Raw genomic sequence first — 17,639 nt, 5'->3', positions numbered from 1 at the left:
CAGTTGCATTTGATCCACCCTGGACCCTTGCAAGACTGAAAATATTGAAGGCATTGTAAACTCTTCTATTTGTCAAGCATCTAAGCTGTGGGCTATATTGCAAAATTTCATAACTGAATGAATACCTTTTTTATTGTGTTACATAATGATTCAAAGGTCTGTTGAGAGTAACTTCCCATAACTCACACACTTGTGCTTGCCTCTTATGGCACCTTCTTTCTTTTACTAGAGTAGAATCTGACTTTCTTCAGCTACGGCTAGTCTTCATCTTAAAAACTGATTCTGTGCAGGGTTAATAGAAAATAATTTGCATGTCATTCATTAAGACCTGCCCTCTCTAGTAATTATGCATAGGATAACAGTCATGATTTAAGTTTGCCATTGGCAGAACCTGACTTCTCAGAGTTCTCATGAGTCACAGTAAAACCTTTTATTGTTCCAATAAAGACCTGCAGTTAACCAATTAAAGCACAGATCCTTGGCAAGTCTCCGCCATGAGCATCATAACGAAAGACCTAATCAGTCCTGGGTTCAGTGCAGAGAATAAATCCCAGTAAACCCAGAAAGATTTCCAGGTTAGCAATGTGCTGCTTCCAGCAAATCTTACTGCTGGTTTCTCTAACTGAAATAGAGAAGTTACTACTATATTATTAATCAATAATCAATCGATCAATCAATCAATTGCTTAATTAATGAATTTCATTTCAATACCACCCATAGCCAAAGCTTTCTGCATGGTTTATAAAACCAGACAATAAAACTCCCCCTCCTCCGGAGACCCTGCCCCCCATGGAAGGCACCACTGTTGGAGAGGCAGGGGCCTAGACTGAGGTCAGTTCTCCAGCCTCAGATGTTAGACTATATCAGCCTCCTGAGCCTCACACACCCTCCCGAGTCATGCATCACTTGGAAGCTGGGCAGTTCCTTGCTGGCTAGCTCTGCTGCCCCCTCTGGCTCACAATGTCCAGCTTCCCCAGCGGAGGGTCCTACAATGGAACACATTTGCTGTTCTTGACATAGCCCATGCCATAGTCAGGTGTGTTGCTGAAACTTACTAGAAGATGCATGGAAGCCAAGATTTTTATCTGGGGAAATTACTCTACTCATTCTAACCTTTGGATAACTTCTTGCTTTGGGGTGGAAGAAGAGACATTCTATAAAGTCTATTCATTAATTCAGTTGTTATAGTTTAGTTTCTCCTTTGTTCCTGCAAGGAACCCAAGCCATAATCTTTCTCCCCTTCACCATTTTATCCACATAACAACCCTGTGAGATAGGCTAGGCTGAAAATCAATAACTTGTCCAAGATCTACATGGCCAAGTTGGGAACACAGATCACCCCAGTCCCAGTCCAACACTCTAACCGCTCAACCACATTGGTAGAATAAATGTAAATTTAGTATTTACACAGAAATGTTCATAAGCGTGGTAAGTACTTCACATACAAGAACTGTGGGGCCAGAACATATTAAGCAATATCATGGCAGAATAAACCTGATGCAAATATATGATGGTAATGACAAACTGTGTGCCACAATCAAAGCTGTTGGGAACATTTGAACTATGAGAAGATGTAGTGGAGAGAGATGATCAGATATGGTGGAGAGAGCTTTGAGAAGATGTGGTCCATAGTGACACCTGCTGGAGAACTCTAGAGCTATGATCAGGTATGAGCTCTGAACAAGCTCTGAACTGGACCTTATGATAATGTTGGCGCTGTGATGTGATGGATTGGTTTCCTCTGGTGAACTGGAAATAGAAACAGAAGGGATTTGGAAACATTATAGAATGATCCAATTGTGGTGCTTTAATAATTTAAGAAATGTATAATGAGTGACCCCATTTAAAAAAAAAACAAAACCTTTGGCCGTGTTTCTTTCTCTGCAACACCTAAGTTAGAGAATGCTGCAACAGTAGCCTAATGTCACACATGCATTTGATAAGGCTTAAACAGTTGCACTTGTGATAGTTAGAACAGTGCAGCAGATATCTATTTCTTATAGCTTTTGCACACTGAGGACCATGAATGTTGTCCTGTTTTAACCATTTAAGAAACTCATTTTCTTCTGCTTCTCTCTAGAAATACCCACCAGAGATAACTTAAATAAAACAATTATTTACTTCAATTTAGAGAAATAGTTAAATTGGGGCATGGTTGAGGATCCAGCCCCTTTCTGTGAATTTCCTTAACATTTCTTAGGATGAAAGTCCATATGTGTGTCTCTTCTTTTCAAACCCCTCAAACTTACTATTAATTAAGTTCCATGATTTAGGGATCAATCCTGTGCCCCCAGAGAGCATCTAAAGCCCATAGGATACCTTCGATTTCTAGATCTGTGGTGGGGCAGAGTCCAACCTCAGAAGAGGGCATCTATAGCCCCTCCTCCTGCCTTTTGCACCCAGTGCAGAAAGAACCATGGCAGCTCCCCCTGCAAGGCTGACACCAGGACCTTGGAGAAGTGGAAAGGGGGCATTTTACTGGGCAGGGAAGGGTGGAGACTGGAGAAGACAGGAGATGCGCTACCCCAGGGCTTCTTCATCCTCCTTCCATTCCCCTCTGAATTGCTCTCACTAGGTGGGTAGAAAGTCTATCCAACAAAATTGCAGGGCACAGATCCCATGCATGTTTAAATGGGAAAAGGCCCCAGCAATCCCCAGATTCTTGAGCCAGCCAGGCTGAGTATAGAACTTATAGAACACTTCATAGAATTCATTAGTTTATAATGCTCTACCTTGAGATAGAGAAAAAGAAAAATGATCCCCAACCACTTTAGTTTATTTCCCTTTCAGAGAAGAATGTTCCACTGTCAAATTGTTGCCCTTTTCTGTATCTCTCCATGGAATTAGTTAGGACTGCTGCAAAATTGGTAGGATGTGTTGGTAGCTTCTCTTATCTTTTAGATGAGGAAGTAGCTAGGGAATACTCTTTGGAGAAACATGTTTCCCATGGGAGGGCTTGATTTTCAGTTGAGCCAGCCAGGTGGAATGACTTTCTGCACTGATCTTGTGTAGTGACTGCATTGAAAATTATTGTGTTTGGGGTAATATGAACAGTTCATCCAGTGCATTGTAGGATGAAATCCAGAACGGCTGCCCATGATCCCCTGAACCTGGCTGGTTTCAGCAACCTAAGATTTTGCCCTTGGAGTGGGCAGGAAGGAAGGTATAGTATAATTGCCAGTATAATTGGTCCTCCCTTCCGCATCCCACTCACAGCCCCCCCAAAGACCATCTTCAAGGATGCCCCTGTAGCCTTGGGGCTGTGGCTGAGACAGTTCTTTCCACACCAGCTGTGAGGACAGCTGGAAGGCCCTCCAAGGTTGCTGTTCTACCACCCATCTCTGAGGTTGGAGCTGTAACTCTGTCTAGCAACCACTGGATTGCACTGTCAATCAGTGATTTTCCATTTGCATGTACAAGTCATCCTTTGATGCCGCATCCATTGTGTGAAGCAGCATTCTGTCCCTGGAGTCCAGAAATATTTCCCCTTTTAACACAAAGTAAAACCACGGTCGTTCTATCACAACTGCCTCATGAAGTGTGCGAAACCAACATAAAAGTAGAGCATAGTTAATAATCAAAATAAGAAAACATTCACATTCTGTAGGTCCAATGCATGCAGATTGCAGAGATGAGGTCTCACGTTTTTACATTCCCAGCTAGCTAGTTCAGATTCTGAAGAGGAGCAGAAAGAGTTGGCAGATAGCCCTGAACTGTCAAGGTTACCAAGTGAGATTACTTAGACAGCCACAGAGAAGCAAATTATCTTGGAAAAGGAGGAAGACACTTTAGAACTGGTGGAGGAGGGGGTTTCTAGCAGACCAGTTCAGTAATGCCAGGGCCACTGCCCTCTGGCCCTCAAGCAGCTTGAGGGTGGCATTAAGACCCTTCAGAAAAGCAGGGAAGGAGAGGACAGTTTGAATTCAAGTCTTTACAAGGACTGAAGCTGCTCCCACTTATTGTAGGGCATGGTTACTTTGATTTAGGCTGCTTGTAAACCTGTCTAGCTGCAATAAAGGACTCAGTTTCTGAAGCTTTCACCTGCACCCGTGGGAAGGGGAGAAGGGCCATTCGCAAAACAGAGATTCTTTTGAAAACTCTAAATCATGACGATATTTACACATTGCAGCACAGGTCCAGTCGCTAGCATATTTCCCTGGAAGTAAGACCCAATGAAATCAGTGGGTCTCACTTCTAAATCGGTAGTTCCTAGCCATGAACCCCCTTTTGTAGGAATGTGGGAGAAATTGATTTGTTTCACACGTTAAGGCCTATGTACCAATAGTTACACTTTGGAACCATTACGTAAACCAAAGCTCAGTTATCTTTCAAATTTTGCACTTTTCCAATTTTTTTCAGTTGGGTTTTCGAACAAAAAATGCATAGAACATTGTGTATGATATAATATGTGCAGAAAGGCATGTGTTTATGAATGTAATGTTAAAATGCATTATGATAGGATACATTCTTCTAAAATTGTAGATATCAGGCAAACCATGGATTGCCTGAGAGTATGTGTGCTTTATGAGAAAATCACACAAAAATGCACACAAATTGTCATGCTGGCATTAAAAACAAAAATAAACTTTGGAATGAAATTAATGATTGGGAAAATGTGCAAGAAAAAACAGAATTGATAGGACTTCCTATCCATACCCAGACGTTGGACTACAACTTACATTATGCACAACTATTCTCCTAGGTGGCTGGGAATATTGGATGCCATAAATCAATGTGTGGGGAGCCCTGTTCCACCCCTCTTGATGTTCTTCAGTGCATATTCTGAGTCATCCTTTCCCATCAACAAATCTAACCCTTTAAACAAGCTTTGGTGTAGCCCTTTTTAGGTATTATACCTGAATGGAGATTTGCAGTTGATGTACCCTGCCTTCCTTCCATGTTCTTCTTTATCTTTTGTTTTCCCCACGCTAAAGTTTAAATCCGATGGTGCTCTTTTCTACTTGGTAACATTCAGTGCACATTTGTGATGCCATGTTGTTCTGATTGTTATGATAATTGTGTTGCTTTGGAGAATCACAACTGCATGTGTTAATGGATCAATCTCCATTGCGTGATTGTATCTGGAAGTAAAGTCTTACTTCAGCCTTAAGTTCTGATTCGTAGGCTGTTCTTTGGGGACATTTCAGGCTAAATGCTTTAGTGTCTCTGCACTACCTGTGAGTACAGCCAGGGACAGATAGTGCCGGGAATTTAAATGACTAGGCCAATTCAGAAGCAATTGGGTCTCTCTGCCAAAGAGATTCAAGCTACAGGGAAAAGTAGTAACTATAAAGTCAGGCAATTTTCACAATATTGTTTGGGGAAATGGATTTTCACCTTTTTTCTAGGTTTTTATGGATCACTCAGATACTTTAACACCACCCCTGTTGAACAAAGGCGCATCAGGAAGACAATGCTGTACCTCACGTCTTTGCTGTGCTATTAATAACCCTTGGGTTACTGTCTGGATATTGTTTGTAGTGGACATGCTATTAGAATAGTATCTGACATATGGTTTCTTGAAAATGAAAAATAGTTGTGAAGCTGATCAGATGCCATCTTCTCTCAAAACAAATAAGAGGTTTTAGGAAGAGAAATGCATACTTTGCATACTCCTTGCATACTCCTGATGTCTGATAATGATGATGATTGCATTACATTTGCAATGATTGCATTACATTTATACCCTGCCTTTCTTCCTCTTACAAGGAACCCAAGGCAGATACAAAGTTCCCCTCTGCCTACTATCTCCACAACACCTCTATGAGAGAATTAGGTTAAGAGTCAGTGATTAGCCCAAGGTTTCCCAGTAAGCTTCATGGCTGAGTAGGGACTAGTATTCAGCTATCTTAAATCCCAGCCCAACACTCTAACCACACTGTTTCTGTACTTAAGAGAGAAATATAGAAAATGTCAAGCACGTATTCCATTCCACATTAGTGGTTTGATGTTCATAAATCAAGGCATGGGCGTGAGCTAGAGACATTTATCTGTTTGAACAGTCATAAGGCAGTATTGTTTGTTACTCATGTTCAGATGTCACCTTTCTTCCAGTAAGAAGATTGGTGTCTATGATTATCTCCTTCCCTGTCCCATGTAACACACCCACCCAATTTAACCTCACAACAATTCTGTGAGGTAGGGCAGGCTGAGGGACAGTGATCAGGCCAAGATTACCCAGCAAGTTTTATGGCCGACAGGGAAGGTGAATCTGGGCCTAGTCAGACACTCTTACGACCCCAAGTTTTATTTAAAATTTTATAAGCAACCTTTTTATTGCTTATAAAACAGTTCTCTGAATGGACATGAACCTTAGGGCATGAGGGATTTCTACCACTAGCGAACATATTTCTCTGGGGTGTAAAAACTGGTACTAGAAAAGAGCCATGCAGCCATACATTGAAGTCCACAGAGAACAGGCCTCTGACTGAAAGGTTAATATTAATTTATCTATTTATTAAAAAGCTCTTCTATACCATCCTTCACCTTGAGTCCCAGGACAGTGATACAGTAAAAGCACAGCATCGTCTGAATGAACACAAATAAAACGAATCTTTAAAATAACATAAGCACTTAAAATATCAGGAAAATTAAACGGTTTTGGCCTGGCGTCAAAACGAATAAAGTGTTGGTGCCAGGTGCACCTCTCTGAAGCATATTCCATAACCTGGCACCACCGCAGAGAAGGCCCTTCTCTGGGTAGCCACTCCTCTGATCTCCTTCAAAAAGGAGAGAAGGACCTCTGCCAGAGAAAGACCTCTGATCTTAGGGAGCATGCAGGTATGTATGGAAGGAGGTTCTCCTTCAGCTATCCAGGTCCTAAGCCACTTAAGGCTTTATACATCATCATCAATACCTTAAATTGGACCCAGACTTCAATCAGGAGCCAGTGCAGATGGAAAAGGACCAACATAACATATGCATGTAATGCTAGTCCCCATTAGCATCCTGCCTGCTCTGTTCTGAACCAATTGACGTATCCAGACCATCTTCAAGGGCAGCCCCACATAGACTGTGTTACAGTAGTCCAACCAGGAGGTTATTAGACTGTGGGTCACTCTCACAAGGCTCTACTCATCCAAGTAAGGGCATAGTTGATGGATCAGCTGAAGCTGCAGGAAAGCACTCCTCACTAGAGCAGCCACCTGGAATTCCAAGTATAACTCTGGGTTGAGGAGCACTCCCAAACTACACACCCAGTCCCTTAGGGGGAGTTCAACCCCATCCAGAACAATCACTTACCGGAAAAGTAGAACCGCCCACCAACAGGACCTCCATCTTTTCTGGATTAAGTCTCAGTTTAGTGGCCCGCCTCCAGCCCATCACTCCAGCCAGACACCGGTTAAGGACAGCCACTGCCTCACCTGGAATTGATGCAAAAGAGGTAGAGCTGCATGTCATCAGAGTACTAACTCCCCCAGATGTTCTCTCCAGGTTTTAGGTAGATGTTAAAGAGCACAGGGGATACAATGGAGCCCTGTGGAACTCTATGGCAAAGCTGCCACGGTGCAGAGCCATAATCCCCCAGAACCACCTTCTGGAATTGGCCTCCGATCTCCAATATAGCCAGGTTAGAAGACACTATTGTGATTGAAGAGAGTTGGATACCAGTCTGCTTGATGGTTCTCCAGTACAAGTCATATTGGCAGAGAAGGGACCATAAGAAGGAAGGGGTTGCTTTGAAGTTGCCATCTCCTTCTAGATTTGGAATGGTGACTGTTTAGCATCTAGAAGGCAGAATAGGTCATCTGGCCATTTTTAATCATCATGGTAAGATGTTTTATATTTCTATTTAAAGGGCAGTCATGATTTCTAAATTTGTATCCCTGCTGATATATTGGCACATGCAAATTTTAGGCAAATATGAATCCTCTTTTGTCCTCCTTTTTGTGTTGCATGAGTAGACAACCTTGCAGGTCAATCCTCCAAACAGGGTGGGAATATTGCTAGTAATTATGCTGTAATCTCCTCCTGATAAACTTTTCTATAGGATTAGAGATAGCAGATAGATACATTCAGCTTAGAGAACCTTGTGAGTGAGCCACTTCAGCAAAGCATGCAAGAGATTTCTGTGTGATGGGGCCTTACCAGGTGTTACTTTGCTTCACAGGCAGCCCTTGGTAACTACAACACAGTTTTGACAAAGGCTCTAGATTACATTGCACAGATTATCTTCACAAACGGTGGGCCCCACCATTACCCTCAGTATTCTATGACGGTCCCAGGAAAGGGCCTATTTATGAAGGGCATGGAAAGAATCCTAGCAGGGGTCCAAGCCAAACACCTCACAAGATTTTGGATAGGCCCCATTTAGACTTTGTTCTGATATTTTTTGTTCTGATAAATTTAATGGTTTATATTGTACCTCTTTGTTTACATGCTACACTTACATTCTTGACATCAGCTTTCACAATACAGGGCTAGATAAGCTGAAGAGAAATGGCATAGCCTAAGTGGATTGAATTATTGTGTCGGAGCATTCAGAGGTTTTATGACTGAATAAGGATTTGGATCCATTTTCCTAAGACCAAACTCAGAGCTACATGCATTGTATACCAGTTGACCAGTGAAGTATTTATTCATTTCTTTTTAGCCTTGATCTCCCTCTAACTACTCTTCTTTTCCAGTTTTCCTCCTTGTACTCCTTTACAGCTTTTAGCATCTTGTCTTCTTTCTTTCTATTAACAGGTGACCTCTGCATTGCCCAGTCATTGAAAATCCCACAGGATCGCAAAGACAAGATCTTCGAATTTGATAAAATTATCAAGCTGCTCCTAGATACTCCCAGAGCCAGGGCCATCATTGTATTTGCCTACGATGAGGATATAAAGTAAGGAAGAGTGGAGAAATTAATTTATTTGCATGTCATTACTTCATGGGCAAGATAATTTAGAAACAGGGATTAGTCAGGACACTGCTTCCGGGCTGCAACACCTGCAATATGTTGTTGGTGTAAATCATCTAATGAACAATTGGTGAGGTGGCAAAATCGATCATGGGTTGCAGCACTTTAGACCAGGGGAAAGAGATTATATAGCCGAATTCTTCCTATTCAACTAGCACACTGACCCAAAAAACTAAGTAGAACTGTTCTCTGTGTCTTTAGGTATACTCGATATATAGTGCACCATCTGTAGCATAAAGCATTAAAACGGGGAACCATTTTTCTACAGTACAGTTGTGAACTGGATCACAATTACTGTGGCACACAGCCAAATGTATAGTCAGAAATACTTCACGAGTTCAGGGGTAGACAAGCATGATCTAAGCAACAACTCCCAGAACCCCTCATTATGGACCAGACTGTGAAGAGTTTGACCTTCCCAAGTTGCAAGCTAGTTAATTTGTACTTTGCGAGAGAGTTCAGTTGCTTTCAAAGCCACTTGCAAAGGAGCTAAGCTACAAGGCAGAGTGCTTTGCTCTGGTTGTATAATTTTAGAACGTGGACATTCAGCCTTGAAGGTACAAGATCAAAGCAGAATCCTGAGAGCTCAGCAATTTTGCAAAAAGCCCAAATGTTGACTTTACTAAATCTGAGTTGCTTGATCTAAGGTGTTGCAAGCAGTTCCGTAAAAATCTGGCAACTGTAGAAAAGGAGATACGCAATTTTATTTTAAGCCATTGTAATATGATGCATTTTGATACTTTTACTTTCAGTAGATGTTTAGCAACATGGATTGGATAAATAACAAATGCTAAAACATGCATGTCTTTTGGGGAGATTTTGTGATCCAACGATGCCAATGGTGATTGCAGTGAGGGCTCCTCTCACACAGGAGAGAACATTAATCATCAACAACAACCACAATTCACTGGAAAAGAGCTAGTGTGGTATAGTGGTTCAAGTGTTCCCAGTTGGCGATGAGGTTCACTGGGTAACTTTGGACCAGTCAGAAACTCTCAGCCTGACCTATTTCATAATGTGTTTTTGAGGATAAAAGGAGGAAGAAGGGCAGCATATTTATGTATTTGTTTGTTTGTTTGTTTGTTTCAATTTATATGTTCCCCCACTAGCCATAGGCTCTCTGGGTTGCTTACAACATGATATTAAGAGCCTGGGACTGGGACTCAGGCGACCTGGGTTCTAGTCCCCGCTCAGCCATGGAGCCAACTGGGTGGCTTTGGGCCAGTCACAGACTCTCAGCCCAACCTACCTCACAGGGTTGTTGTTGTGGGGATAAGATGGAGGAGATTGATGTAAGCTGCCTTGAGCCTTTGTAGGAAAAAGGCAGGATATAAATCAAATAAATAAATAAATAAAAACATAAAACAAGCACGATATAGCATTCACCACAATGTAATATTTGCTAAATGAAAATATACATTTAGCAAATCTCTCTCTCTCTCTCTCTCTTTCTCTCTCTCAGCAACAAACCACAAGCAATAGATGCCCACTTTATGTTTAATTATGGAATTGGGCATTTAGAACTTCCATCACAGTAGTCCCCGTTTTTTGTTTTGATCAATGACACACTGACAGGCTGATTCAGTAATTTAACTTGAACCAAGATGCAAGCTGATTAAAAAAACCAGTGGCATTGATACTGCTGAGAAAGATCCTAAACCTTTACAGTCTGATTTGTGGAACAGAAAATGCAAGGTACATAAAGCACTGTAGTGAAACTCTGGCAGAGCAGTTTTCCAGAAATTTTTCTTTACAAGAACCTTGTGGCTAAACTTGCCTTGTATGGGGGATCTCACCTGGGTATTGATTTATAGAAATGTAGCCATGCATTTCTGAATGAAGCACACGAGTGTGTGTGCTGTTAGATTCTATAGCCCATTTCCAATGGTTTTAAAATAGAGCAAAATACGTAAGAAACAAATAAAACAGAGGTCAGTATAAATAAAGGAAAGAAAGGGAAACAAGGACAAGTTGTCTTGGGCAAAAATGAAAACTGAGAAACTATTCCGAAATGTAGGTACTTACGGCTAGGACCTGCATGTCTGCTCACCTGTTTGAAATAACCAGCCAGATCCTTGGCTGTATGTCTCTAGTATATAATGATATAAGAAGAAAAGCTTGGGGCAGGATTCTTAGTTAGGTGGAAAGTTGATACTGCAACATAGTGTACCTGATGTCTGAAGAAGATTTGTGAGTACTTGTGTTGGATTCCAAATCCCAGCTGGCTGTGCAGGCTGGGCATTGCTGGGAGTTGGAGTCAAAGACATTTGGACAGCAACAGGTTGGGGAAGCTTGATCTAGAAGAACTTCTGTGGCACTGGCTGGAGAACAAAAGTGGCATCACTGAATGAGCACCTGATGAAATAGATTCCTCAATGCAGTAAGAATTTTTGTACCTCAAGATCATAACTTCTGACTGGGTCTCAATGGATACTCAATTCATGCACAGTTATTGGCTAGGTGTGGCATTCATCACAGCACACAGTTTGCGGCCTTAGAGATATAAAATATGGTCTGGGGAATCACAATCTCATTTCTGGACCACATATATGATCAGTTTGGAGCACTGAAAACTATTTAAGCAAGCAGTGTTTTGCAAAGCCATATTTCATCATTATGTTGCCGCAAAGGGACTGACAACTCCTACTTGGTCGTTCCCACATTCTTCCATGATTCCCTTTTAGGGGTGTGATCGACGGCTTTTTGTTTCTGTGCTCATTCTAATCCATGGAATCATATAGGCAGCAATGAAAGGAGGCTGCAGGAAGCTATGCTATCCCCATTTTTCTGGATGAACATGTTGCTATATCTCTTTCTAGGGTATAATAAAAAAAATGGAAGACTGTAGTATTTCCAAAGGGGACTATCATTTCTTAGCATCTTCATCATTTTTTGGTATCCTCGTGCCACTCACCTGAACTCAGGTGCATGTGGGTACAGCATCCACGCTAAGCCTGGGCTGAATTCTTTTACCGATCAATAGCCCAATCTCCCTTGGTAGGGCACAAATATTAAATGCACCGTGATAAATCTTAATAGAAAACCCATCAAACACAATAAAACCAGAGTTAAAAGAGAGAGAAAAAGAAAGCAGCAAGGTATTCCTAAATTATGACAACATGTTTTGTAAACTGCCTGGAGAGCTTTGGCAGTGAGTCAGTATAGAAATGAGAATTAAAATAACAACAACTACTACTAGTACTAGTACTGCTACTACTGAAGGACTAAAAAGGGTGGTTCAGTCCCTTTGGGCACCTGGAGCAATGGCCCAAACTGCCTTCACAATTTTCCTCCACCTTTGAAGAAAAGGGTCTGGTGTTTCTGCTTTTTATCTACAACTCGGTGGCAGGAGCAAGGAATAGTGCTACATTGGCATGTCTCTGCATTGTCAGCATTACCTTTTGAGCACAGAATACTTTATTATGGGATGGGAGCAGCAGCACAGGAGTGTGAGGGGTCTGGCAACCTTGGCTGGCCCACTGTTGGTTGCCATTTGTAATCAAGCGGCGAGAAAGAGACAAGAATGCTATTGAATGGGTGGTGGCTTTTGTTAAGTCCTCTGTAAGAGCTGATGGCATTCCTGCTGCACTGCTCTGTTCTTAAGCTGTGTTCTCCTGGCCTGGACATGGTAAAAATTCCTGCATCCTCACTCTCTTGACTTAGTTTTAAATATGGAACCAAAGCATAACATAAGTATTACAAGCCATAAACAGCGTGCGGGGCAGTAGGATGGACTGCATGAAGATTTCAAGATGGAAACTTGTGCTGCATTTTATAATCTCCTGAAATGCGGGGAGTTTCCATAAAACCAGCCAGTCTTTCTGAGGGCTAGAATAGGAAAACAGAGCTCTTGTCTGGAAAGGATGATGTGCAGTTTCTGTAAGTGCAGAATGGTCTAAATCATTATTGCATATAACATTTAAACCCTAACATTGTTTATCCTTCTCAACCTAAAAGCAAAGAAAGTGGGGCTTTTATTTTACAAAAGCAATTATGAACATCCTCTCCATTATCATCCCCCCCCACCTCCTGCTCAGTTTGCTATTAGGCAAGATATCAGGCCATTGCTTACAATTATTTGTTATCGCCACTCACTGTCCCTCCTTGCATTGCTGCTGCTGCTCTAATTGCCTATTCGATGCAATTAGTTTGATTCTCTTTGTACAAGGTTGCTATTTTTCCTTTCTATTCCCATCAGTTTATCCACATTGTTTGCTGATTTATGGTGCAGTTCTGTGTCTCCTGATCTTGCCTGGGGGATTGTCCATGGGATTATCACAGTCCCGGCAATGAGGTGGCACCCTGAAGGCCCCACTTTGCCCCTCCCACACACACACACACACACCCCGTCGGCACTGAGAGAACTGTGTGGGCTGGGGTTGCAAATGCACCTTAGAGGGAAGCCAACATGGGGAGGCTGCTGGGACCAAGGACTTATCCTGGTTCCTATTAAAGCCTCATCTTCCATTTCTACCCTCCCTGTGCTTTATCTGTTGCTGTAGTGTGCCACCAGGTTGTCTCTCACATAGGACAACCCTATGGATGAAAGCTCTCCAACACGATATACCTCTGTAAGTGCCTCAAAGGCTGTCACAAAAGAGAAGGTCAAGATCTCTTCTTGCTGATGCCAGAGTGTAAGGCAGGGAATAATCAGCTCAAGTTGCAACAACCCAGATTCAGGCTGGACATTAGGAAAAGCTTCCTCAGTGTCAGAGCAATAAGACAGTGAAACCAGCTGTCTAGAGAGGTAGTGGGTTCTCCCACAGTAGAGACATTCAAAAAGAACCTGGACAGCCTTCTGAGCAGGATGGTGTAACATGGTGTCCTGCAACAGCAGGGTTTGGACTCGATGGCCTTCATGGCCCCTTCCAACTCTTCTGTTCTCTGATTCTCTGATTCTATGTCCAGCCCTGCTCAGCTCTTGTAAATGTGCTTTATGGAGACAGCTGAGAAAGCCCACCTAGATGAAAACCAGGGTTCAAGGCAGGGTGGCAGTGGAGATCACCACCACAGGCCTTGTTTGGGCCATAGGATGCTCCGGAGCTCCTGGGTTCAGAGGGTGGAGTGATAGGACCTCCCCCCTTTCAAACATGCCTGATACCACAAATGCACAATTTCTGTATAAGAAATGGAAAGCATGGACCCTCATTCCATCCTTGCCCTTCCCTCATAGAAGCAGCTTTTGTAAATGCAGCCCTATCCATCCTCACTTACTCATTACAAAGCAAAATGGGATGACGATGTTTTCCTCCCATATGAAATTAACAGCATTCAAACCTCCATGGACACTTATGCATAGAATCTTCTAAGTGAAGTCATTAGCACTGAAATTACCATGAGTGTAGAATGAGGTGTAAAATGAGGGTAAAGATAAATTACCAAGAGAAATAACCCTATGTTTTGCCTTTAGGAAGACATAAAATTTATGATATGTCAAATTCATTGAACCTTTAGATGTGTTCTGCCCTCGGATAGCAAAGAAACTAGAGGATTAACCATGCAACCCTGTGCGAGTTTAGACAGGAAAAAGGCCTACATGTTGTAGGCCTTTTCTCGGTCTTAACTCCCACAAGACCTTCAAAAGACTTCAGGTGCTGTGGAACAAACCAAGTGTACTTTTAGTCCCAGGCATGTTGTGTAAGGCAGTAGCCTTGCTGAAGCTGCTGGGCTGCTTTGTAAGAAGGATGTGCCCATAAAACCTCACTGCCTGAAAGCACTGACAGGAATACCACATGCATATGGCTTCCCCGATTATAGCCTGTCCATTTCCATTCACTCTCTATTAATTTCATGGCTTATTAGCATAAATGTAGGGCACCACACCTCAATGCGTATCTGCTTGAGCAAGTTCCTCACCAAGACTGTTCCAATATTCGATTGTCTCTGGACTGTCGTTTTAAATAGCTTTTGCTTGGATTTCATTGCTTTAGGTCTCTGGGAATTTGTCCGAGTGAAAAATGAAAACAAATGTGTCCAACTCTTCCCAAGCATCCCAATTATAATCAGGGCAACAAGAGATGTGCTGGGCGGGTGTCATATGTGGCCTCACACCGGAAGGGCAGAGAAGGGGGAGCAAAACACAGTTATTGGCAGCTATTACCAACCACCCAGTCAAAAAGAGGATGACACAACCCTCGAAAAGCAGCTTGCCAGAGTTTCCAAGGAGAATGATGTAGTCATCTTGAGGGACTTATATAGGTTTAAGTTTCCCTTATATAGGCTGGGAGACAATTTCTGCCAAACATGGCTCCTGCAAGAGACTCCTATCATGCATTGCCAACAACTTCGCTGCAGAAGGTAGAGGAAGGAGCAAGAGAAATGGCTGTCTTCAATTTAATACTAACAGGGATGACCTAGTTGAGAAAACAGTGGCTAAGGGAACCCTGGGGAAAAGTGACCATGCAACACTTGAATTTTTGATGATATGAGGAGACAAAAGTTAACTGCAGTCAAACACATACCCTGCACTTCAAGAAAGCCAATGTTAACAAACTTAGAACAAAGATAAGTGAGGTGCCATGGCAACTCACTCCTGGGGGGAAAGGAGTCCAAGGGGGTGGGAAATCTTGAAAAAAGAGATTCTCCAAGCACAACTACAAACAATTCCAACAAGAAAAAAGAAAAGAAAACAACAAAGGAAATCCATGTGGCTTCACAAAAGGTTGTGGCAGCCTGGAATTTTAAAAAAGAACATGTACAGGAGGTGAAAGCAGGGCCAGGCCACAAAGGAGGAATATAAACAATAGCAATGAGTTTCAGGAATGGCATCAGGAAGGCTGAAGCAGAAAGTAAGGGGTGCTAAAAGCAACACAAAGCCTTCTTCAGATTTGTCCAAAACAACAGACAAAATGAAAGAGAAAGGTCTCCAGCTATTCAGAGTGGATGGCAAAGTGATAACAGACAACAAGGAAAAAGCAAAGGTGCTCAGTTCCTACTTTGCCTCAGCCCTTTTCCGCAAGAAGATCCACGACAAAGAGGAAGTGCAAGCTGGAAGAGAGGAATGGCAGCCCAAAACGGACAAACAAATGGTCAAGCGACCCCTAGATGGAATAAACATGTTCAGATCTCCATGGTATGATGAACTCCATCCCATAGTCATAAAGGAGCTAGCAGAGAAACTCCAGAGACTTGTCCCCGTATTTAAAAAAAAATGAAAAAAGATGAACCTGAGCACTACAGACCAGTTAGTCTGACATCAGTCCCTGGAAAAATCTGAAGCAAGTGATTAAAAAATCATTCTGCAAGCACCTCAAAGAAAATGCAGTGATTAATAAAACCAAGAATAAATCCTGTCAGACTAATTTAATCTCATTTTTTGACTGGGTAACCACCCAAGCAGACACTGTGGACATAATCTACTTCAACTTTAGCCAAGGTTTTGACAGTGCTCCACAACATCCTGATAAGCAAACTAGCAAAATGTGGCCTAGAAGGAAAAACTATTAACTGGATCCAAAACTGGCCACTAGATTCAACACAAAATGTTCATCAATGACATCTTCTCAAAATAGAGAAACGTAACTAGTGGAATAGCACAAGGTTTAGTCCTGGGCCCAGTACTCTTCAACATCTTTATTAATGATTTAGATGGCAAAAAAAAAAAAAAATAAACAAGGAATGATAAACAGATTTACAGAAGATATAAAACTGGGTGGAGTAGAAGACAGAATGATGATCCAGGGAGATCTTGATAAGTTTGAATGCTGGGCTGAAAGCAACAGTTTGAGATTCAAATGCCATGTTCTCCACCTAGGAAGAAGAAGCCAAATGCAGCAGTACAAGATGGGGAATATGTAGCTCAACAGAACTGAAAAAGAAAAAGACCTTGGAGTTATTGTGGACAACAGGCTAAATATGACCCAACAATGGGATTCAGTTGCAAAAAGGACAAATGCTATTTTAGGATGCATTAATAGAAGTATCACTTCCAAATCACAAGAAGTAATAATCCCCCTCTACTCTTTACTAGTCAGACCTTATCTAGAATACTGTGTCCAGTTCTAGGCACCACAGTTTCAGAAAGATGCAGAAAAACTAGAAAGGGTCCAAGGCAGGCAACAAAAATGATTCTGGGTTTGGAAACACTGCCCTGTGAAGAAAGACAGAGATAACTGGGCATGTTCAGTCTTGAAAAGAGAAGACTGAGTGGGGGCATGGTATCACTTGATGAGTGCCTGAAAGGCTGTCACAAAGAGGAAGGCCAAGATCTCCTCTCTTCTCATACCAGAGTACAGAACACAGAATAATCACCTCTACTTGTGGCAAACTAGTTTCAGGCTAGATATTAGGAAACCTGTCCTCACTGTCAGAGCAATACGACAGTGGAACCAGCTGCCAAGAGAGGTGCTGGGATCTCCACACTGGAGACATTAAAAAATTGGTCAGTCACATGAGTAGCATGGTGCAAATTGGTGCCCTGCAATAACAGGGGGCTGGACCTGATGGCTTTCTAGGCCCCTTCCAACTCCATTCTATGATTCTGTGAGAAGGAAAACAGTCACATGGGCAGGTGGGCAGATTCAGCTGTCAGGTCCGTGACACATCAACCAAAGCCAGGGACAAAAGGCATTCACTTAGATTAAAGGATTCTGAGCCTAGGAATTTCTTTTGAGGACCAGAACTGAACTGAGTTTTATGTCCTCTCATGTAAGCACCCACTCCTGGTTCCCTCACACTCGCTTCATTTTAGCAGACTAGCTTAGTTGAGATGTGTCATGTTATTGTCAAAAGTCAG

General features: G+C 42.2%; 1 protein-coding gene across 1 annotated transcript in view; it reads left to right on the top strand.

The window, feature by feature from the left end:
- The window catches only part of GRM7 (glutamate metabotropic receptor 7), a 456,262-nt gene that overhangs the window by 225,578 nt on the left and 213,045 nt on the right, over window positions 1-17,639 (top strand). Inside the window, exon 3 of the mRNA XM_044451860.1 lies at window positions 8,689-8,830. Coding sequence (XP_044307795.1) covers window positions 8,689-8,830 — 142 coding nt within the window. The remainder of the gene's footprint in view (window positions 1-8,688; window positions 8,831-17,639) is intronic.

Source organism: Varanus komodoensis, unplaced genomic scaffold (genome assembly GCF_004798865.1).
Source record: "Varanus komodoensis strain SLA01 unplaced genomic scaffold, ASM479886v1 scaffold6_4, whole genome shotgun sequence".
Lineage (NCBI taxonomy): Eukaryota > Metazoa > Chordata > Lepidosauria > Squamata > Varanidae > Varanus > Varanus komodoensis.
This window is presented reverse-complemented; position numbering and strand designations above follow the sequence as displayed.